General features: G+C 39.5%; 1 protein-coding gene across 1 annotated transcript in view; it reads right to left on the bottom strand.

The window, feature by feature from the left end:
* Positions 1–23,789, bottom strand: part of UPP2 (uridine phosphorylase 2) — a 31,254-nt gene extending 7,465 nt beyond the window's left edge. The window contains exons 1-6 of the mRNA XM_032286453.1: positions 23,437–23,789; positions 19,462–19,579; positions 13,151–13,309; positions 10,584–10,698; positions 6,925–7,134; positions 4,648–4,794 (exon numbers count right to left, since the gene is read on the bottom strand). Coding sequence (XP_032142344.1) covers positions 4,648–4,794; positions 6,925–7,134; positions 10,584–10,698; positions 13,151–13,309; positions 19,462–19,579; positions 23,437–23,498 — 811 coding nt within the window. The 5' untranslated portion in view covers positions 23,499–23,789. The remainder of the gene's footprint in view (positions 1–4,647; positions 4,795–6,924; positions 7,135–10,583; positions 10,699–13,150; positions 13,310–19,461; positions 19,580–23,436) is intronic.
* Positions 23,790–24,565: the final 776 nt, after the last annotated feature.

The following is a 24,565-nucleotide window of genomic DNA, read 5'->3' as shown; positions in this document are numbered from 1 at the left end:
AACCTCTCTGAGCTACAGTCTGTTTTACTCTTGTAAAGGTGAAGAGCACTGCAGTTGATCACTTTGTACCCTAGTGTAAGGATTTTTCAAAATCTGGATTTATCTTCATTTTAGGGTTAAGAAATACTCTAGCTCCAAACTGATTATAATCTTTAATCCTTGTAGTAACTTTTTACCTTTATGAACAATCCTCATGTAGTTCTCAGAGTCCAATATCCTTCACTGTTGGGAACAGCAGAAGAATATCAACATGGAATTAAAGTCAAGATTCGAGTGCTCCCTCTCGTTGAACTGTACCAAGGTAATAGTATAAAGACTAAATATTTCCCTAAATTACCAGTGTCTGTCCAAGGAAATAACACTGAATTCCTCAAAGAAAAGCCACTGTGAGTGCAGCAAACAACTAGACATAGAAGAGGATTTAAGCAGAACCTAATCTTATACACATATTAGGATCTATATATTGTCATGCAAGCCTGTGTCAAAAGGCAGCACTGTATTTAAAATGTGAATACAAGTTAACCATACTTATCACAAGTTCACAGTGCAAGAGGATTATCATCTTTAATCAGAATGTTTGGGGCTTAATTAAAGTAGATTTTGTTTTAAGAGAGACCCAGATATGTGCATATTATAAAATGATAGGGGATGCATTAATTGAGCATTGCACAGTGCTTCTAGTGTACAGGTTTACATTATGCTGAAAATTCAGCTTTGGAATAATCGGGTGAATTCTACCATTTCCCTTCACCTGAATATAATATGATCAGGGTAGCAACAGTGACTTACGGGTGTCAGTGGCCTTATTATAGGTAGTTTGACCACCTATCAGATACTGGGAGACCCAGAGGTTGCAGATCTAGCAAAATAAATGTTTGTATAGACCTCAGAGCAAAGGGAGGCTTGACTTTAAGGCTTTACTTCCTCCTATGCGGAAAGTTAAGAGATACTCCTAAGTCTTTTGGACAATTCTAAGCCACTTATATGGCTGGGGGATGAAGGTTAAAGTTTGCAATGGCCATTTTCTATGGTCAAAAAGAGTCTAGTGGCCATTTTTTTTCATTCATTCACTTGTTCAGTAAATACTGATTGAAAGCCCATATGGCAGGCATTATTCTAAGTGGTGGGGATACAGCAATGACAAACAAGGTCCCTGTTCTTATGGCACTTATATTCTAATGGAGAGAAATAATCAATATATGCCTTTATACATTAATATGCATGAAATAATATATGTTAATATATAAACAGACTGGTGGTAAACGTGAAGAGACATGAAATAAAATGACATCATTGTGAGTGAGTGAGTTTAGGTAGTCATGCAAGACTTCTTTGAGGAGGTGAGATTTAGGTTGAGATGTATGATATTAACTGCAAAGATAATAAGTAGTAATCCACGTGGGCCCATGACCTCCTCATGCTCAGTAGATATAGAAAGGTCTGTTTCTGAAATGGTCCAAACTCAGTGAGTAATTCATCTAAGTTAGCACAGTGCTTCTCTAGAAGACCTTTGTTTATGTAAAAATTTGTTATTTATATGCTGAAGCCATCATATAAGCCATCACCTTAGTATGAATTCATATTGGTTATCCAGTCATCTGGTAGTACTAAAGGAGCAGAATAGGTCCCAGAAGGCTGTCTGGAGAGAGAGGATGGGGTGGGCCATAACTAACAGTGGCAGGGAGGGGGCCGAGGAGACATGCCAATGGGCCGTGGGTTCTTGGTGCCAGGTGAAATCCTTTTTTCCATATTGCCTGCCATTGGAAATCCTCTCTAACTTCCTGTTTCAGCATCTGCCTGTGAATGCATTCTCAGCTCTTCCCTGAGGAAGCTTTTCTGGCTCACACAAAGTGCATTATAAATGGGTTAAAATTAAAAGGTGCCAGGTGCCAGCTTCCAAGCTTCAGTGCTATGAGAGCAGGATGTTATGAAGTAGTAATGAAAGAAGAGAATATGACAGCATCCTATGCATGGGGCTTTTGTCTCTGTACTTGGTGGCTGATCTTCCAGAGGGCAGCATACCAGGAATCCACCTTTTAAAACAGTTGTATCTGAGGGAGATAAAGAGTCCCTGACACCATGAAGACATCCGGATAGAAATACCACCAAGAACTACAGAATTACAGAGCTGCAGATGTAACATTTAGTGTGAATGTTGGCAGCCTAGAAGGGGTCTACTCCGTGAAAGCCTCCAGCAGTGGCCTGGGAAAGAGCTATTTGCAGGCTAAAATCAGCTACCAACAGGTTCAGCAGCTGCATAAAAAAGAAAATGCAGTGGGTGGCAGGAACTACAGAAACGTAGGAATAAAGCATCCAGGAGGGGAACCTGCAGGTAGCAGAGAGAGCAAGGTCACAAAGATTTGCAGCAAGGACACAAAGGCTCTTAGAATAACTTCACTTCAGTTTCTGCATCATCCTAAAGAGAAAGAAAGACTCAGAGTCCAGGGTCCACAAAGCCTAGACCTCTTCTTGGCTGCCAATTGGTGCCTCTTAAGAAAGAACTGACGGTCATCACCCAGTTTTCACGAAGGCAACATGTTGATAACTAGGCATTTTATGTTTAACTATTGATAAATTGATTAACAAATTATGTAACACTTACATGGAGACATGACTCAGGTGATCATTTGTTTATATAATAAAGAAATGTGAAGAGGCATTTCCTGGAGCAGAAACATCTGAATCCAGGTGTCCCTGCAGACTGCGTGGGTGCTGCTTTTCCACAGTCACTAACTTGTAGACAGAAAAACAGATGCTATTATTCTCTAAAAGGGGGTATTAGCAATGTCCTTCAAAAGAGTACAAAGGTAGGCTGGGCGCGGCGGCTCACGCCTGTAATCCCAGCTCTTTGGAGGCCGAGGCAGGTGGATCACTTGACATCAGGAGGTCAAGACTAGCCTGGCCAACATGGTGGAACCCCTTCTCTACCAAAAATACAAAAATTAGCTGGGCATGGTGGCACATACTTGTAATTCCAGCTATTCAGGAGGCTAAGGCAGTAGAATCGCTTGAACCCAGGAGGCAAAGATTGCAGTGAGCCAAGATCCCGCCACCATACTCCAGCCTGGGCAACTGAGGGAGACTGTCTCAAAAAAAAAAAAAAAAAAAAAAAAGAAAGTACAAAGATGCATTGTCTGTTCTTCCTACAGTTTACCAAGAATTTACATGAACATATATTTTGACAGATACAAGTAGTTAAGAATAGTGGTTTGACAATCTCCTTAGAACTATAACTTTTTTCTAAAACGCATTCTTAGAAATATGACCACATATATTCTGTTTGTTATGTGTAGATTAAAATTGATTGACTGTAAGGACAATTATTGCAAGTCAAATTCCGCTTATGATAAAAATGAAGCTTTATTGTGCTGTAATTCTTCACATCTTTGAAGCCTTTCTCTCTGCATGTCAGGATGCCGCCCTTCCCCAGTGTACTGCCAGTTTCATAGGCCACTCCTCCTTGGTCTCTCCCATCTCCCTTTTAACGTTTAAGCAAGGACCTCTCGCCATCTGTGTCTCATTGTTATCTTATCCATTGCATAGCTTTAAATGCCATCTATACACTGTCAACTTAGAATTTTATGTCTCCAGTCCAAACGACCCACCTAAACTCCAGATTTATAAATTCACCTGCATGCTTGGACCCATTTTGATGTCTGCCACTCCAGCATCTTCACCCACATTTTTTTCTGTCCCAGTTATGACAACCTCGTGCTTCCAGTAGTTTAGGCCATAAACATGGGAGTCATTTTTAACTCCTGCCTTTCTCCCCAAATTTACATCAAGTTGTCAGCAAATGTTGCTGGGTTTGTCTTCAACATGTTTCCGTGTTTCTACAATCTGACTACTTCTCACTACCTGCACTGCCATCACTTTGTCCATCAACTCTCACTAGACTACTGTGTTCGCCCTCTTGTTCTTCTCCCTGCCTCTGCCCTTGACCCCATTTAGGTCTTCCCAGCTCAGCAGCCACCACGATTCTGTTAACACAGATCCAGCCACCTCTCTATTCAAAGCTCTCCAATGGCTTCCCATTTCACACCAAGTGAAAGTCATCGTTCTCACAGTGACCTACACAATCTCCACACCTTCCCTCTCTCCTCTCATTCTCCACCACTGTCTCTCCCCTCCTGAGCTCTTCTTTGTGCCTCCAGTTCTCCCTGAATGCTCCTGCCTGTGGCCTTGGATTTTGCATTGATCAGAATGCTCTTCCCCCAAATATTCATGTGGCCTATTCTCCTCCCATCCTTCCCTGACCATGCAATTTAAAATTATGATTGATGGACACTTTTAGGAATATTTTGTTTGTATCTTGTCTCCATGAATGCAGTTCTAATAGAAACTAGCAGCCACTGCCGGGATGAAGGAGACCAAACTTGCTGTCGAGCCCTGACCTTGTCACCAACTAGCTGGTGACCTTGGGCAACTTGCTTTTGACCCCTGAGGTTTAGTTTCTTTATTTCCATGATAGGAATAATGTCCTGCCCACTCACCAGACATTATGAGATAATGTATATTACATACAATTATACGTCATGCTTTCAACCCAAAGTAATATCTAACTGGACCCCTTTTTCTTCTCCTAAGATATAAGAGTAGCTTCATGAAAGAGGAGAATTTGACCCTAAGCATTCATGAAAAATTTACCTTTTAGACCACAGAGTCCGCACATAGCTGCAAACACTGTAGATTCCATTTCAATATTCCTGACGCCAGCTTCATATGCTCTCTTCAAGTAATCTAACTTTTTTTCTCTGGAAAAGGAGCACAGTGCTCCATCTAGGCGGCCTTGGCCTGAAAGGGAGAGGAGAACATTTAGTGACTTGAATGTCCCACCCCACTGGCAGCGACATCACGAGAGGCTTGCTATTGACTGGAGCACTCTGCAGCTGTCTCTAACTCTGCAGCATGCTCCCTATGTAGGATATACTGTGCTGTGTGAATCTTCCTACCAGAGGACCATGGAGTAAGGCTGCCCCTGGCTCAGGAGTCTCATATGTAGGAAGGAGCCTCCATGGCTGAGGGCCTCAGTTCTGGGGCCAGTAACTGCTGAGTGGTTGCTGCAGCCAGCACTGTGCCCAGGGACACCAGGAAGCGGGGCATTGCTGTGAGAGGTGCCCTTTGAGGAAAATCTCAGGTTGCTCCAATGACTGGGGAATAACCCAGGGACAAGTGCTGGGAGAAAAAAAAAAAAAAAGGTTTCAATGCTGCTAAGCTCCTTGAGGAGAAGGACTGTGTTTGGATGTTGTGCCTCTCCATATGCTCTTTGTGACACTGTCCACCTTTCCCCTTTCCGCACACCTCTCAGGCTGCACGCCACTCTTTGTAATAACATTTTCCTTTCCAGGCTGCCCCCAGTGTTCATTCACCAGTGAATTTCACCTGTATCCACTAGTGGGCACAGAAGCAAGGAAAGGAAACTGTGATGTCATTACTCCTCCTGCACCCTGTGCACACCCAGAAATAGACCTCCTAATCCCTCCCCACTCCTAAGAAAGCTTGGAAGGATTCGAGCAAGTAGGATAATAGCACTCTGTCGCCATCCATTATTTTCACAATCCCCTTTTTAGTGCTCTTTTCTCTTTTTCTCCCTTTCCTCTATCTCTTTCATACTACTTTCATCCCTGGCAGTCTGCTTCTCCTTGTTCCTTCTCTTCTCATTAGAGCTGCCCGCTAACACCTCTAACAGAGTGTTATTTAAGCTGATTCAAACACAGACATTGCAGAAGCCAAGCAGGTAATGTCAATGAGGGTGTCTGGTCTGAGGGGAGCAGCCTTACCTAAACTTCAGCAAACGTAGCCCCAGATGTGGGTCAAGGCTTGCCAACGCTGCCATGCATATATAATTCTACATTTTAAAATGCTAGTTATTTCAAAAAGCCAGAAATGTGGATGTTTATATAAAATCTCCAGATACTATAAATGTTGGCAAAATAATTGACATTTTAAAAAATACTGTGCAAGCCAAAGGAAACATTGACTTCAACGAGCTGCCATTTGCAAACTCTGCTTTAACACATCAGTGAGTGACCTTGGACAGAGGGTCTCAACCCTATCAGACCCCAACAGCCCTCCTGTTTTACAACAAATGTGTGGTAAAACCACCTTTACTAACCAGAAGTAAAATGTATAGATAAGATGACCTATCTCCAAACATAATTTTTTAAAATTCAATATAATACCTTAAGTTTGATCCAAAGGGAAAATAAAAGTAATTTATAATGAAGTAGTATGGATTTTGAAATGAATACAACTATAACTGCCATATTTTCAAAATACCCTTCAAGGCATGGCACGAACTCTGTGTAGATTCTTTCTTCTGGGATGAGTTGGGTCTGTTTCTAAAGGTATTTTCCCCCTGAACCTTCATCCCTAGTAGCAAGTGTTGCTACATGGCAGTCACCTTCAATTTTGTAAGGGGTCCCCAATCCTCTTACTCATGGCTGAGAGACAAAAGCCCCACTCTGAGACCACACAATCCCGTGGAATTTGTATGCCCTCCCCAACCATTTCTCCCCATTTTCTGGCCCATTCTTTCTTGGGGATAAGATCCCTTTTGAAGTACAGATGAATGGCAGAAACATAGAATCAGCATACTTCCCTTCTCTTGGAACTGCTCATTTAAGTTAAAGGCATAAACAGAGATAAGATTTTGTGAACATCACTAATGGCATTTTAGTATTCAATTTGTTCTTGGAGGATTAAATCCGCCCTCAATATAAATTCATTCTGAGTGTTTCTCTGCCGCTCATTATGTTTTTGTGTTTCTATGCTTTAGTAAGTAAAAAAAGATGTTTTGATTCCTTTTTAATCCACAAATATTAATTTTCTAAAGTAGAGTTTTTAATATAAATTATGGGTTTGAATAACAAAGAGTTGGCTGGCATTTTTCTGTTGCCTTCACAGCTTATAAATTGTTCTCACCTTCATAAAAATCATAGGTACACATTGTATGTCCAATGAGGGTTGGGAAGTTGGGGATTTCTTTGCTACAGTTGAACAGTTCTTCAGACAGTTCCTTGTCAAGTTCAGTACTTCGGGTGACGATGTTGTCCAAAATGACCTGTTCAAACCGGGGCTTAAAGAAGGAGTCTACAGCTATATCCGTTATTACAACAGTCCCTGGTGCAATCCCTGCAATATGAGAATAAATGATTACAGTATCATTTAGAGTTTACTTTTGACACATGGTATGCAACCTATTCTGCTAACATTAATGCTAGCTGCTAATGAGTCTTCCTGTTTTCAACCTTAAAATTATTTTCTTTTCCAAATGTAATTAAATAACATTCAGAAGAAGCATTTACATTTGTTGTCTTTCCAAATGCACATTTACAATGTGATGGGGTTTAGATTTCAAGACAAACATGACTCTTGGACATGCAAATTAGTGCCAGCTTTTGGGCTCACATTTGAATAAATTAGGTCATGAAAAAATTCAATAATCCTGCCAGCAAGTAGCTTTCATAAAGCAATGTGACTTCTTAGTATTTAATCTTCTCTGTGACTTCTTGATTACTGTAATTTCTTTGCATCTCTAGCCTCTTTTTCTTCTGATTCTTGTCACATTTGTTCTCTCCTTGACTCCATGTAAATCAGGTGTCTGGGCTGACCTTCCTTGGCTACAAAGTCTGAGCTGCTCAAGGGACTTGGGCTTACTTAAGAAACTGTTTTCTGACAAATGTTAGTCTCCCTTCCTGGAATGCCCTCTGATCCTCCCCCCACCTTTTCATCACACTAACACCAAGTCACTCTTCAGGTGTCAGCTTAAGTAACTTCCTGAAAAAGATCTGAATCCACAGAAGGGAAACAAACAAATGAAAAAATTAAAAGGCAACACAGATAGGTTACATTGAATTTCCCCAGACTTAGACCCAGTTTTGACCCTGTGTGGTTTCTATTTAGAGCCTGAATAAGAAGATATATCTTGATAAATGCCTGAGACTCTTTGTCCTAACACTTTTTATAATTACTCATTTGTTTATCTTTTTCTCTGATAGAACATAAACTCTATAAAGGCAAGAACAATGTCTGTTCATAGTTCTCCTGGTCTAGCTCTGTGCCTGCCACATTATAGGTACTCCGTGAAAATTTGTTGAATGAGTGAATGCTTTCACAAAGATGCCATAGATTATAGCTCTACGAACCTATGGTTCATAAACCAAATCCTACCTGTCTTTGTAAATAAAGTTTTATTATCACACAGACACACCCATTTATTTACATACCATCTATAGCTGCTTTCAAGTTATAGTGACAGAGTTGAGAAGTTGCAATAGAAATCACACAGTCAGCAAATCCTAAAATATTTACTATCTTGTCCTTTACAGAAAAAGCTTTCTAATCCCTGCTGTAGAGTATAGCTTTATCCTTCTGGTGGCATAAATTTTGATATTGATGAAAGTAGACTTAATTACAAAATCCTTTAGAAGATCCAACTAGAGACCCAAGGTGGCCACTGATGATGGATCCTTGATGGGTGAAATACTTTGTATTTACTTATTTTTTTGAGATGGGGTCTTGCCCTGTAGTGTAGTGGCGTGACCTTGGCACACTGCAGCCTCTCCCTCCTGGGTTCAAGTAATTCTGTTGCCTCAGCAACAGAGTAGCTAGGACTACAGGCGCACATCACTGCATCTGACTAATTTTTTTTGCATTTGTAGTACAGATGGGTTTTCGCCATGTTGGCCAGGCTGGTCTAAAACTCCTGACTTCAAGAGATCCACTGTCTCAGCCTCCCAAAGTGCTGAGATTTATAGGTGTGAGCCACACCCCGGCCAGATGCTTTTTAAACATGCCAAGTAAGTGGCTTCTTGAATTGTTCACAATGTCCTAAGAAAGTGATTGAGAGGGGAGTTGAAAATATATACATAAAAATGATGTTATTTATATATGCTATCCTAATATTTAAATGTATTAGTGTATTATGTGATGGTTAAGATTTCTCAATGGTCAACATACTATTTAACTGAGTACTTTATTCTTATCAAAGTGTGTTGGCTCATGTAGGAAAGGAACATGTGAGCAACATAATACTCTGTACATCTTTCATCTCCAAATGCAATGCTGCTTAAAACAAAATAAGCAAATACATCTTATTGATAAGCTAAGAGTTCTTATTGAGGACAGAACTTCAAAATGAAAGTGTCCACACCAGCACGGAGGGTTAATTTGCCACGATACATAGGGCTTCATTGTGATATTGGTACTGCCTATGTGCTGTATGTATCATGTTGCCATGAAATAAAAGACCATTGCCAAGAGCTTGATGGTCATCGAAGCACCTTGCCCATGCTGGTGTTCATTAATATCAAGTGGTAACTGGAGCAGGCAGGACTTTACAATGCAAGAATATGGGCTATGGAGGCAGATCCTTGTGCCCCACAACCCAAAATTATGGGCAACTTCAATAGCTGTTTTATCTGAAATTCATGCCCAAATGCATTGTTCCCTTCTACAGATTATTTGGGGTATTGTTGGATAAATGACAATCTAGAAGGATGCCTGATCTAACACTTATTGCTGGCACTCTATTTCTCTCTTTGAATGGACGTCCACAAAGGTCCTACTTTCTCCCAGATGTAAGGGCCCTGGCTGGGCTTTATTCCTGGAGCACAGCTGTGGAAAGGCCATTATCTTTTCCAACATGTCTAATTTCTAATTAAGCATGGCTCAGCCATGGTGCCTTTGTGATGTTGAACGCACCGTGTCTCCCCCTCCTTGTGTGGATTTCCGACATCCCTTTTTGCTCCAAAAATGTCTAATTCTATGACCATTTCTCTTCCCAAATCTCAGCCCTTTTTCTAATGTCCATTCAGTTCTATCTCCCTGTCAACCAAACTTCTCAATTTACCATGTGCGTCTGTATTTGCATTTTGGTGACATGGTAAAATCATACCCTGACAAGATGTGCTCCTTAAGAAAAAGCTGAAGAAGAAGAAGTTTCCTCTAAACTTCATCACAACACATTCTGGAAGCAAAAACAAGGCCTCCTTACAGCTGCCTAAAGAGCCAAAGAAGAAGGGAGGGCGGGAGGCTCTGTGAAAACTTTAGGAAGCATCACTTAAGCCTTTCCTGAAAGCCCAGCCTGGTTTCTTTCTGGTGTACTGATGAGGAAAAGATACAGCCAATAGAGGTAATGTAGTAACTGATGTGAGCACAAAGCAATGTTTTTCTAAGGCTTTGCAGTTCGCTCACTTAGCTGATAAAACTGGGAAATTTTCGTGATTTTTGTTTTGCTTGAACACATTTATTTCTGTCACTTGAAAAAATTTCTAAGACTTGAATTTTACCCCTACCCTCAAAACATATTTTCTAGCAAACTTTCTACTCTTTATGTAAACACCTAAGACCATCCTGCAATAGGCAGTGAGATCTCTCCCTGTGGGTTTTCATGAAGAAAAAAAAGGAGAAAAGAAGAAGGCAATGTGGGCGGATTTCCTTAAATTTCCTCCAGTCCAGCCTTCTGACAGTTTTTAGCCCATATGGGCTTCTGCTGGACTCTGAATATGATGGCATATTTTGGCAGCTACTATGTATGTAGGGATCACTGAGTTCTAATAGTAGAATTCAATCCATCTTACCTATTCCCCCTGATGTACCAATTCTAATAATGGTGACATCGCAGCACCGTGCATGGTGGAGTAATTTGATGAGTTCATGAAGCATAATAGAAATGGAGGGGATGCCCATGCCATGCTGTTGAGAGAAAGAGAAAGTCATCATACATCTTGCAAAGTGATACATGAGCAGGACATATTTTCTTCCTTCATTACAAGTTAACAGCCCTCGGATAAATTTACATAATCATTAAGACTTTGCCAATGCTGAGGAAAACGTAAGTCATCCCTAACTGACGCCTACATGACATGCTGTTGGATATGTCCATCTGTGAAGATCAGAGGGAGGTATCTCACTTCCATTTCTGTTGACTTCAGCCCTCATCGTCAAGAGCAGAAGGTGGGGATGGCATGGTGTACGGGTGTACAGGTGTGTCAGGCTGGTGCCATTTCCCGTCTTCCCACTGGGCCCTTCATGATGAGCCTTTGAAAAAGAGCTTTTCGCAAGATTGACTTGATTTGAAGGAAATATAATTTTGGCTGCCAAATCATCAGTCCTTTTCAACCATACTAAATGAAATAGTGAATTTGCTGTTAATTTTGTGTGCTCTGAAAGGTACTAGGATAGAAACATGGGTTAGATTCCCCACCTAACAATTTTAAACTGATACTGAACGTGGATGGGAGTTTAAATTACTGTAGATCATGACCATAGCCCTGTTATATTTTTCAGTATTTAGGACAGTAGAATCAATGTCACCAGTAAAGGGATCAACTTAGGTCAGAGCATTTAGCATTCCTGGTGGCTACATGATGTCCTAATAACTCTCCAGAAAGATCTTCCATTCTGTAATTTGTGGAAACTGGACCTGAGTTAGAAACTGGTAGTAACTTCCTTCCTGACATAACAGCAGAGAGTCAAAAGTGTTCCTCATCGTGTCCTACTCTTGGACACAAAGACTTTGGAAAACCACTGGAGCCGTGACCATGATGTTTTCACCTGAGCTTCCTCCTCCTATCAAGATTGTTGAGCTATGGAAACTTCAAACCTCTGGGTTCCCCATTTCTGGTTCCCATTGAATATGTCCTGACTTCCAAATGATTATTTTTTTCTTACCTGTAAATTAAGAAGATGAATTATTATTTGATCTATTAGATTCCTTCTAACTCAGACATTTAATAAGTTAATGATTGTCACTTATTATGTGACGTGTTGATAAAATGACAAATAGACTTGTTGTGCTGTCTTTCATACACACACCCCACTCAACCACGACTGGAGAGGAAGAATTTTCAAAGAAGGAATCACAATTTGTCAATCCCCTGCCTGCCTAGTAAGGCCCGTTTCTAATTGGCTAACCTTGGCATGACATGTATTTCAGGTCTTTTTCCCAGACAGGGCAGCAGGATCGGTCTACTGCTGCTTTATTTCTTACTCTGAAGTTTTACTGCTTATTTATGGTAGTGTCATATTTTTTAGAAACTTATTTTTTTGTCTTCCATTTACTGGACAAAATAGGACAGTTGTGGTCTAAACCTGCAAATGTTGGTAAGAAAAAATTTGCCAAAATCAGCGGATATTCAGCTCCCTTCTAATGTAGATATTCTGTGATGGTTTATTGAATGCACAAGTGAATAAGTGAATGGATTCTCCCATTTGAGCAAGTTTCACGCATTCTTGGCCCAGAAAGGAGATCAATTTAGCTGCCTCATTGGTGTTGCATAATTTTCCTTCCTTATTCCCTGATTTTCATGATTGTCCACACTATAGGACAATCAATGGATGATGCCTATTCCCTGTGGTAAGAGCCACTTACAACTCAGTTCCTTAGAACTGCCACCCTGTGCAGGAGATTCTTCCCCTGTCCCCTGGCATGCCTGCCTGTGCCTCTTACAAGGGTTGCACTGCCCAGAAATGTGATGGCTTCAGAGTTATTGCTTCAGAATACACCCCTGTGCAGAGAGACAAGCATGGGAAGGCAAATTGGATACTTATGCACATATGCCCTCATAAGTGTGTGCCCAGCTGAGTCCAAGGGGGAAATAGTCTGCATGTTCCCTAGAACTGCAAATCATCCCCCTTTCATTCTGTCTTAGGACACTGTGTACTTCCATAACTGTTCACATATTCTAAATGCAGGAGAGTAATTCATAAGAGCTCAGTAGAAATGCATTAGCAGCTTTTCAGCAAGCTTATTATAGTGTTAAACAGCAGCACTTTAGCAGTCCTGAAAATAAGCCTCTGTGTACTAAAAGCTCGACATTCCCAAAGCTGGATAAGAGATAGAGGAAGGAAAATTGCGGTGGAGGGCTGAGGGGTGTTAATCAGTTACAAAGTAAAGAGAAAGGAGGGGTGCTTTGAGGATTTTCCCCCTAACTTGAATACCTAAGTGGTAACTAATAAATGAAAATGATGCTGCATGCTATGTTCTGCCCTAGGGGCTTTTTCCAGTAATGAACTCATACCTGGACACCCAGTTTAATTGTGTAAGAATGCAAAGCAGGAGGGAAAAAGAACCTCTACATGGAAAAGTTCCCATTTTTTTCTCTAGCCTGCAATGACTAGCTGAAATGCAACCATGGATACTTACACTGATGGCAAGCACAGGTCCGGTTTTGTACATACAATATCTGTCTGTCCCAGCACAAATGTCTTTTATGTCTTCTTCAGCTTCCTCCAACCTGAGCTCCTTCTGCATAAACAGTGCAAATGCTTTCATTCTGTTTGGGCTCCCACCAACGCAGACAAACTGTGAATAAAAATAAACAAGAGCCTGCCATAGCAGCTGGGGTAAGAAACACTGGTCAGCTTTCAACTCTAATGTTTTATTTTACATTTTAGTTAATTTACTTAAGAGCATGTGTAGATGTCATGGTTTATGTTCCATGAATTAGCTAATTTGCATCATCAACCTGTAGATAAGGCAACAGATGCAAAGTTTCATGCACTAAGTTAGTAAAGAAAATCACAAAATCAAAATAAATGATATTATTCAAGGAGGTGTTTCCTGGTGTTTTTGTTTATAGTGAACACCAATCAGCATCTTAAGTTGACATAGACAGCCTAGTGCTGGGCATTACCATGACATATGCTTAGGATGTAAGTTCTGAGGTCATAGCATGTAAGTGACATGAGAGCAAAAGCAGAACTACCAGTTTTAGGTATGTTTTCTGATTTCCCATCCCCGATCATAAATTTTTATTGTGAAATGGACTGTGTGAACTTAAAACTTTAAAGGAATCATGTCAAGACTTTTCAATTTCTTATTCAGAAGAAATTTTCACGGAATAAGCCTTATTACTGTAAATGTGTGATCTCCCTGTGGCCTCAATTCAAGTGATTTATTTTTGTTTTTGTTTTATCCACATTTTATCTTCTCTGAAATTAGGATAGGTGTAGCAGTCAAGGGTGTTGAACCTAATAGAAGATGGCAATACTCATCTGTTATATGGCAGTTACTCATATAACAGTCTGTTTAGGGGTACACTAGCCCCAGAGACCAGGTATGGGAGAAGTGGATGCCAGGGAGAGGAGGAGAGAAGCGTCAGGGGTCGGCAACAAGAAGGTGAGCAGTGGCAGACTCTCACACTCAGGAGGAAGCACAGGCCACCGCAACGTGGCAAGAGCCAAGTCGTCTGGGATTCTGAAGTAAGTGGTGAGGAAAATGCAGAGAGGGGGAAGACAACATAGTGAAGGGTCTGTCCTTCGAGTTTAGGTAAGCCTGGCTTTGAACTCCAACCCCATCAGTAAGTAGCTTGCTCAGTGTCACACAAATAATCTATGTGCCTCAGATGTTGTCCAAAATAGGAAAAACACAGTATGCCTCAGAGAGTTTTGAAAGAAGAATGTGAAATTGCATATGGCAAAGGACATTGCACAAATCCAGATACCTTCTCAGTGTTGGACAAATGGTGATCATTATTTTTTATATCACATAGCAATTTCCTATCCCTGCTTTTGAGCTTGCTTACTGTTCCTATATTATAGAATTTAGTACAAATGAAGCTGGTTTGAGTCCGCTAGTAAGGAAAAGGCAGTTGGTGATATCTTGCTGATGTGGACAGAATTGGACAGAGGATTGGGAGGGCTGACAAGGTCCATCACAGGGATAAAGAATATCTGTCTAACGAAATACCTAACTGAGGTTATAGAATAGAAGGCCCCATTCACAAATGATTTACCCTAACTATGAGTGGTCTGATTACATGATGCATTCTATTTCCATTTGAGCTATACTCATTCTCAATCATGGGGTGTAATTAGCCCTGTATCCAGGCCCTCTGCTTCTCTTCTACCCTTAACATTGTCTTTTCTCTGCCTTCTTATGAGTTTCCCTGATGGAGCCGTAAGCTAATAATGGACTGAAATAGAAGTCAGCCATAAAGACTGGTAGAAAAGAGGCTAAGACCATGGTTTCACCTGAGTTTTAAACTTTTTATTGAGAATTCATGGAATTTTCTTCTTTGTTGGTATCAATAGTTAAGACTTGGCTCATGATCTAAGTCCAAGGAAATGTTTTTTTAACACAATACAGTAGTTTGAAAATAATCTCATTGTGTGGTGCCAGTGAATGTAAATTACAACTATTCAGATTGACCATAAAACCAAAACAGATGTTAGAATAGCTTGTGGTTTGAATTCTCCTTTGAACTGTAGATATTGCTGTAATCAACAGGAATTTCTGAATATTTCTGGAGACATAAAGATGATATGGACAGACAGAAGCAGCTTGATTTTTAAAGCTTTCCTTACTCCGAAACCAGATTCACTAAACATCACCTCTGGACACAAATTTCAGTCCGGCCACTTTAATGAGAAGTAAAATATGGCTGAAGACCACCAACTAACATTGACCTTAAGTGACACTTACTGTGTTTATGTCTCAAACAAAATGATCATTTGTCCTGGTTTTATCAAAGAAGTTAGAAGCACACTGGCAAGGAGTCAGAGGCATTACAAAAACATGTTAAGGACTTTGCCTAATGACTGCCAGAAAAAAACTCAGCTTTAGATATCCCCAGTATCTTAAAAGTCTTAACTTTGCCATGTTATATTAATCTGGTCTATTGCATTTTATGCATTTTCTATGTTAACAAGGCAATATAGATACCTTCAAAATGCATATTACATGGTCTTATAAAGTAATAATTTTGCATATTACTAGAAATTTCTAGTGAGAAATTAGAGGATACCAGTTAGTGATTTTATAAAAGACACATTTGGATGTTGATATTGAATAGATAACTTCAAAGGATTCTCTGCAATATGTATTAATTGTCTATTCTTTCTAGCGAGTATGGCAGAGATTGATTAGCTATTTACCTAAATTGTTTGCCCTTCTTTCTGGGCACCCAGCTAAACTTAACATCTCAGCCGCCTTTCCAGTTAGACAAGGTCATATGTCTAAGTTTCAGCGACTAGAATTTGAGCAGAAGTAATGAGTGCCATTTCTAGTCTTAGCCCATAGAAATCTCCCATCTTACAAGGAGGCCGTATTGGTGACCCTACATACTGTCACTCTTATCTGCTGGACAGATGTTGACACACTGGGAAACTTAGCAATTTATGCCTTGAAGGAAGCAGAGTAACAATTATGGAAGGAGCCTGGGTCCTTGAATTACCAGTTGTAGGAAAACTGTCCATCAACCAGGAATACTCACTTTGCACCTAATGTGAGTGAAAAGTAAACTTAAACTGTATTAAGCTACTGAGATTTCACAGTAGCAAGTAGCACAATTTTTTAGATATGGTAAGAATATAAAGGAAATGGGAGTGATTGCTGGAGTCTAAAGTTTAAACTTTATACACTCAGAGTTCTCCTTTATTTGAAGATAATGCTATTAATAATGATTATCATCTCTGTGAAGACAAGGCTGAGTTTTCAGGTACTGTTGGATTATGTCCTCTTTTCTTAGCCAGGACTGCTGTGCTGGGATTTAAGGGCGTCAAGAAATTGAATGTAGAATGTTCTTATTCAAAGAGAAGAACATGGCTAGAGGAAGGCAAGTTTCTGAGGAAACCATCTATGAGAACAAATCAGACTTTACCTGCTGCCTTGAAAAAATTCTAGTTTAGGTTAAATGGCCAGTTTTGATCATTTGGATCTATGTTACCTGCTCCTCAATTTACAAACACACACACAAAACACACACACACACACACACACACACACACACACACACATACATACACACACTTTTGTCTCCTATTCAGCAAAATGGCTCAATCAGTAGAGTTGCTCTGTGATGGGACAAAACAGGTTTTACACAGAACATGTCTTTTTATCCAAAATTTACTGAAGTTTCCACAACCAGGTGGGTGGTGAATGTATAAGGCTGGATAGTGGTTATGACAGTGTCTGAGAATAAGTGCTGAACAAAATCTGGTCAGGCAGGGATATGAAGGTCTATTTCCTGGGATTATAACTGAAATGAGACAACTGTGTGTGTGCATGCGTGTGTGTGTGTGTGTGTGTGTGTGTGCACGTGTGCATGCACGTGCATGTGAGAGAGCGAGAGAGAGAGATACATGTAAGTTCCCTTATTTTTATCTCTAAAACAAAGTTTTCCATCCAAATGATTTCCCAGAAACTAATACTTGGAGTACTAACAAGTACTAAAACATAGTGCTTTTGGTTTTGTTTTTGTGTTGTTTTGTTTTGTTTGAACAGAGAAAGAGCCATTACTTTTTTCCATCAGAGAAACCTAAAGTTTAATCTCAGCCATTCCACTTACCAGCTGTGTCATGCCTATTAGAGACAAACATATATTATATGTGTGTTATAACACTATGTATATGTTCAAGCCTGGGTTTTCTCATCTGTAAAGTGGAGATAATGACTACTTTTGTTGCTGTGGGGACTGAATGTACCATTTGCATGTGCCACACAGAGTCTGATATATAGAAAGCACTCCATAAATGGTAGAGGAGAGACAGACACCCAGATATGGAGATAATAGATCATGTTCTGTCTCAAATACTTATCTCAAGTCTTTTAAATTTATTAACTAGCTATGTGCCTTAGTTCATTAATTATGAAAAGTCTTTTAATTAACAAGGGTTCTGGGATAATTATTGTGAGGCGTGAACCTCAAATCTAACTTTTGAATTCTGGTACAATCTGATTATTGAGTATTAAAGACCGTCTTGATCAATGACTCTTGGAGCATAAGTAACCAACACAGCAGCAGGGGAAGAAGTTACATTGAGAAAATGAAGCACAAGATAGAGATAGGTCCCACAAAGGCCAGGAGCGCAGCCTGGAGAGGAGTGAAGAAAGGGTGGGTCACCTGGCTGCCAGGATACTCACCCACACCTCACACCTTCCTTCCTAAAAGAGAGGGAGCCGGAGAAGGCCACTCAGCACCTACTGATAATAAACATCATAGATCTATTTCTTCCCATTTTCCCTTCTTTTCTTCTTTCCCTTCCTCCTTCCTTCCTTTCTTCTTCCCTTCTTTTTCCTCTACCTCCACCCTCTTCCTCCTCCTCCTTTTTAGCCTCTCCCTCTTCTTCCTCCCCTTTCCTTACCTGCCTCTTGACCCACTGGGTAAGTGAAAAAGCTAAGATTAAATAATTACAGACTATCCTGAGTTACTGTGACTCAAAGGGTCCGCCTAGTGCAGTGAGCAAAAACCCTGGCGATTGAACTTGGAAAAACTTGGTTCAGGTCTCAGCTCTAACACTCTATAGTGTAACTGTAACCTTCTACCTTTCTGAACGTAATTTTCTTGTTTTATGGAGAGAGTTAATATCTGCTAAACCCACGTAAAAGAGCTAAACGTGCAGATATTCGTGAAATAGTAGATGTGAAGCTTTTATTTTTGTTCTTGTAATTGCTAAAGAAATGAAAAAGTCAGGTGAAAACTGCAAGATCCTCCATTAGTGCGACCGTAAATAGATACAGTCTTTTGGAAAACAAAAGTTCTTTAAAAGTTCAGTCTCTTTGACCATTTCTATGAATCACCTAAGCAAATTGACCTAAATGTAAAAAAATATTTAGGTACAAAGATGTTCATTTGAGTCCTGATTATAGTGGAAAATATTTTAACATAAAAGTCAATAGTCGTAGTAATATGTGGTATACCATTTGACACCCATAAATGTTTCAAAAGAATGTAACATGGAGAAACGTTAATGACGTAAAGTTACATGATAAAGCGCAGAATGCAGTTATATAATTACAACCATTTTAAAGTCTATTCATTAAAAATGATAGAAAAAAATGAATTGATCATGTCTATGTTTAGGTGGCAGGACTACTGGGTGTTTTTTAAAAATCATATTCTTTTTTGTATTCCCTATTTTAAATAATGAACACAAATTGCTTATATAATTAAAATATACGTCAGATAAAACATAATGCAGAAGTACAATTTTCTGATAGTATTTGATAAATAATTTTTATGAAATATTTCTTATGAAACAAAAAAGTCTTAATAATATGAAATATTAGATAACGGTTATTTTCCAGAAGTGAAATAATATTATATTTATAGTTAGGGTTAAACTATTTGTTGAGTTATTTCTATGATTTAATAAAATGAGAACTAGTGAGATTCGGCTATAAATGTAGATGTTAAGTAGTGAGCTGAATCTGTTAAAACATAATGAATTCTCAGCACCTGGCGGTATTGTCAATAAAACTGTATTTATCTCCAGGAACAAGAGTAGCCAAATAACGTGTTTACACTAGATTTCGTTAGGGAACCTTTATGTCTTGTTGAGGTGGAAATGATTGTTCATGATATACAAATTCCAAATTGTTTCAGAAAATGAGTGTGGCTTCAGCTCCTATTGGGACTTCACTAGCAAAAGGTATATGGATTATTTTGGGAAGGCAAGAAGAATAATTAGTAGAGAAAACTTGATCATTTTTCCTGAAATTAGAAATGTTTTTACCTTTACATCTCCAAACATTGCTGGTAGGTTGTGTGTTTTTGTCCCCAAATCCAAGTGATAGAGAATGTCTTCATCCATTGAATCCAAGTAAGGATTTTTAACATGAACAAACCTTTTTCTGAAAAAAGAAAATTACACAAAGAGTACATTAAAAAAAAAATTGGAGAGAAAGCTCACAAGAAAGAGAGTCTGAACATAAACCTTCTTTTAGGGTTAAATTATTGACAAGCAATGTAGTATAATAATAACAACAATAATTATGGCTAATATTTGCTCACACTTACTTTCATGAATTAAGCATGAAAATGACATGAAAACTGCATCTAACAAGTGCATTAACTCATGTATCCCGTAACTGCTCTATGGGCTGGGTAAAATTAATAATTTAATTTACAAAGAAGCCAAGGCTTACAGAAGTTGAGAAACTTGTGCAAGATTAACAACCAGTAAATTACAAAACAGCCGTTTCTGTTCAGTTCTGTCTGACTGTAATGGTCGTCTAATTTCTTTGCATGGGAGGCTATGTAATATAAGCTACTGGTCTCTGCATTCAAATTGTTGGGGTTCCAGTACAAGTTCAACCATATATGTCCTAATTGTGCAACCTTGAGTAAGCTATTTGTATTTTATTTTACCTTCTCAAAGTCTAGCCTGCATAAGAATCAGCCAGACACTTCATGGACTCCTCTTCTGGTAATTCTGATTCAGCAGGTTGCTGATATATGTCCAAATTTGCATTTCTAGGAAGCTCCTCATTGGTGCTGATGTTGCTGGCCTGTGGACACCACTTTGAACAGCACTGCCATTAAGGACTCCACCAACCATGCTGAATACACCACTTTCTTTCCACCCCAAACCCCCATCTCGACAGGGCTACCTAGACCACTAGTCCTTCCTCTCTTTCTTTGTAAAATACCATCGAATGCAAGACAGTGAGCTGATGATGGCTGTATGAATGACCTTAATTCAATCTAGTTCATAATTATGAAGCAGATCGTTTGTAGCTGTTGGTTATTTGGGTAGTAATTACATGCCACTTGAGTTATTAGTGATAAGAAGGTATCTACAGCCACACCACAGTGGATCAACATGTCTTTGCCGAGAACCGTCTGGCACTTCTTTGTTCTTTGTTCCTCCCGTTTCTCTCCATATGCCTGCCTTTCTCTCTCTCTCTCTCCCTCTTTTCTTTCTTGTCTTTTCTTTTCTTCTCTCTCTCTCTCTTTCTTGACAGAGTTTCGCTCCGTCATTCAGGCTGGAGTGCAGTGGCCCAATTTCAGCTTACCCCAACCTCTGCCTCCCGGGTTCGAGTGATTCTCCTGCCTCAGCCTCCTAACTGGGATTACAGGTGCCCGCCACCACACACAACTAATTTTTGTCATTTTAGTAGAGACAGGGTTTCGCCATGTTGGCCAGGCTGATCTCGAACTCCTAACCTCAAGCGATCCACCTGCCTTGGCCTCCCAAAGTGCTGGAATTACAGGTGTGATCCTGTAATCCTGGATGTATCCTGGCCTTTCCCCCTGCCTTTCATTCCACACACCTCAAAACGTTTTACCAAGCCTTGCCTCTCTGTATCTTTATTGACTCTGACTTTGGTTGTGCATTAAAATCACCAGAGAGCTTTAAAGAAAACCACCACTGGTGACAAGGAACCAATTAATTTAGACACTCGGTATTTTAAATTTAAAGACTTAAAATATTAAAATCTTCTCAAATGATCTTTGCTGCAGCCAAAGTTAAGAACCCCTGCTTCAGGCCTTTGTCCTTCAAACATCCTTCCCCTGCCTTCCACGTTTCACCTATCAGAATTCACATTTTTCTTCATGGTCCAGTTCAAATATTACCTCTTCCATGAACGCTTTTCCAAGCATCTTCTCTCCTTGGTCAGTATTTTTTTTTCTCACTGTGTTCCTAAAGCATTTGCTTCATTATAATGCTGGTAGACAGCATTTCACATCATAATACAGTTAAGTTTCCATCCCACTAGAAAGACTGCGAATCCCCTGATGCAAGCTATCTCAGATATCCTTCTTGAATCCCTAAGTTTTAACAAATTCTGTTGTTGAATTAAATTTAACTGTTCAGAAAGTGGAACAAAATACTATTAACTTCTGTCTCAAAAGCATCCAGAGTAACAGATTTTTAATTAGTTACTGGGTCATACACACCTAGTTTCAAAAATAAAGTATTCCATAGTGTTAGTACACTACTACTTCAGAACAAGCTTAAAAATCCCAAAGCAAAAGGACATGTCCTTTTTTTTCTTGTGAGGCAAGAATTTACCCATAGTCCCTTGTTACACAGTGTGTGGTCAGTGAACCAGCAGCATCTGCAAACCTGGGGAGCTTGTTCGGAATGCAAAACCTTAGATTCCACCCCATACCTACTGAATCAAAATCTGCATTTTAACAAACTCTGTGTGATTCACATGTACAATAAAGTTTGACAAACACTGCCATCCACCTTTTCTTCCAAATTCTATTACACTTTCTGTTTCACCCTGCCAAGACTGCTTTCACGACCTGGAAAATTTTCCTTTGGATTCCCAACTGAGTCTGTGAATCATTACTCTACAAAAGAGTCTTTTTCATCTACCCTAGTGATTCCAAACTCTAGCTACATGTCAGAATCACCAGGGGCACTTTAAAAAGTACTGATCTCTAGACCCTATCTCTAGAAATTTGGATCGAGTTGGTCAAGGAGACCTGGACTTTGTTAAAATCACTGATTTATGCCACTTATCTTCAAGGAGAAATTCTCCAACCAGCAGATTCATTAATTATTTTCACTTTTATTATAATACTCCTATTAATTCATTAGAAGATATTCTTTAGTTTTCCTTGATGCCCTATCCTTATGTCTAATCATTTCTCAGTCAGAAAATTTGGGGGAATGTCTATAGAAGCTTCTCGTTTCATTGTGCTCATCAAGAAGCAATTCTAAGATGATCACTCTATCAGTACCAAAGAAAAATCTTGTTTGGGATTTCACACCAAATTTCTACCCAATGTGAATGTAGTTTTTATAACACTTTGATTGTTCCAAAATATATAATTTTTACTAAATAAGCATGTATGTGTTGTTTTCTCTGCAAACTTTTTTACTTTTCCTAACGCACAGAATAATCTTTTTAGCAACTTATCACAAATTATACTACATAGTAAGTATTAAATATTGGTAACCAAAAGAAAGTGCCGCCTGGGAAAAAGTCTTTGCCATTATTTTCATCTTCTTAATTTTTCCTTTTCTCTTTCTTCTGGGCTGCCCCAAGGAAGGGAATGTGCAGGAAGCTATCTCTGTTTGGGATGGGCAAATGGAGTGTTTTCTGAAATGCTCATAATGGAGGCTCTAAGCAAAACATTTCACACAACTCTCAGGGAGTCGGAGGGAACTTGCAAAATCTCCTTATGCCTCACGATGATTAATGCTCTGTTATGTTCTGTGAACCTGGGGCAGGAACTGGAGCTAAATTTGTAGACAACTTCAGCAATTTTATGTCTACCCATGGGATGAATCACATAGACTGTGTTTTAGAAGTAAATTCTATGTCGGTTCCATCACAAAGCATATGAAATCACTCCACAATATCCTGCAACACAATTAAAGCTTCCTCGGGCACTGGGAGACCCTTTTTATGCAGCCCATGGTCTTGCAGTTAAGGGCTGAACTCTATAGTGAGTCCCAGGCTGAACCTTGCATTTGTTTACTACTGAAGGTTGGCTAAACTTTTGCATGTTTTTTGTGACCTATTTTGCTCCGTTTTCTTAGATGAGCCAATCCCTAACCCCCAAAACCAAGGAGTAAAAAATGTCATTGAAAAGACATTTTTATTGTTTTATGAGCTGTGTCCAATGATATAATCTCCACATTTAAGAAATTTGCTTAACTGTAGAGGCCCACTATCTAATCATTTAATACAAAATCCAAGGAGCATCTGTCTGATCAAAACAAATTTAAAAAACCAAAATTACTCACCCAACATATGTATTCCTGTCAGATCTCATGGATCTTTTGGAGGCAGGTAAAACCGAAGCCATTCTCTCTACTATGTGAACAGTCACTCTTAAACTGATGTCAAGAAAGAGAAATATTGCGACTTGCTATCAGATTATAGATCTAGTCATAAGAGTTCAGTTCCAAGTTAGAATGATACTCTCCCTTAAGAATTAAGTTTTTTGTGAAATTACTAAGGAACTTTTCCCTTTAGCATTTTAAATTATCCTATCAAACAAAAAATGCCCTCCCTGACATGCCTTTTATACCACAGCCCAGCTCTCAGAGCGGTGCTTCCTCAAGAAGATAGGCTCCCTCTGAAGGTGTGGCATCCTAGCTCTTCGACCAGGTTGGTTAGCTTGTTAGCTGTTGGTGAGAACCTTTCCCTTACATCTGTCCTTGATCCCAACACAGGTTTGACGTTGCAAACAGACTTATTTGCTTTGAGACAACTGTACAGATGCAAGCCCCCTTTTGGTTTCTAAAACACGCCTACCAGGTTGTCTCAAAACCGTGTCCAGTACACATGAGAACTTCTGGTTCTCAAACATTTCAGTTTCCCATATCCAGCCCCTTGCCAACTCGTTTTCATTCTTTGCCATCACAAGTTAGGAAAGCATTCAAAGTCAGGACCTCAGACTGTCCCTTTATCTGAACTTTGCTCATTCAAGTTCACATAGAAGGACTGATAACTAAACAAAACTTACTTCCCAGGGCCTTTTTCCTTAGTTAAACCCTAGGCTGTTGGTAAAATCTATTGAACCAGGGTTTAATCCATATGGAATAATGAAATATAGCTTAGTATTTTCAGAAAACAGAGTCTCTGCTAAGAAAGGCATGAATTCACTACTTTTGCTAATGCTTCTCACTTTTCACTTTTGGGATGGGAAAATCTAGAAGACTAGATAGCTCCATCCTGATTTTTTTTCCCTCTGCTCTCATAGCAATCAGCTGAAGTTCTTTGCTGGTGAGAGTTTGAAGAACATAGTCTCATGGCTTTCAGGCATGTCAGAACCTAAAATGTCCATAAATGCCAAACAGCAGCAAATACAAGACACCTCCTAATATGCTTGGATTTCTCTCTAAGAATGTGCATCGCAGTCAAGAATCA

This window comes from Sapajus apella, unplaced genomic scaffold (assembly GCF_009761245.1).
Source record: "Sapajus apella isolate SASKATOON/1434 unplaced genomic scaffold, GSC_monkey_1.0 scaffold18, whole genome shotgun sequence".
Lineage (NCBI taxonomy): Eukaryota > Metazoa > Chordata > Mammalia > Primates > Cebidae > Sapajus > Sapajus apella.
The sequence above is the reverse complement of the archived record's forward strand: the minus strand, read 5'-3'. Positions and strand labels throughout refer to the sequence as shown.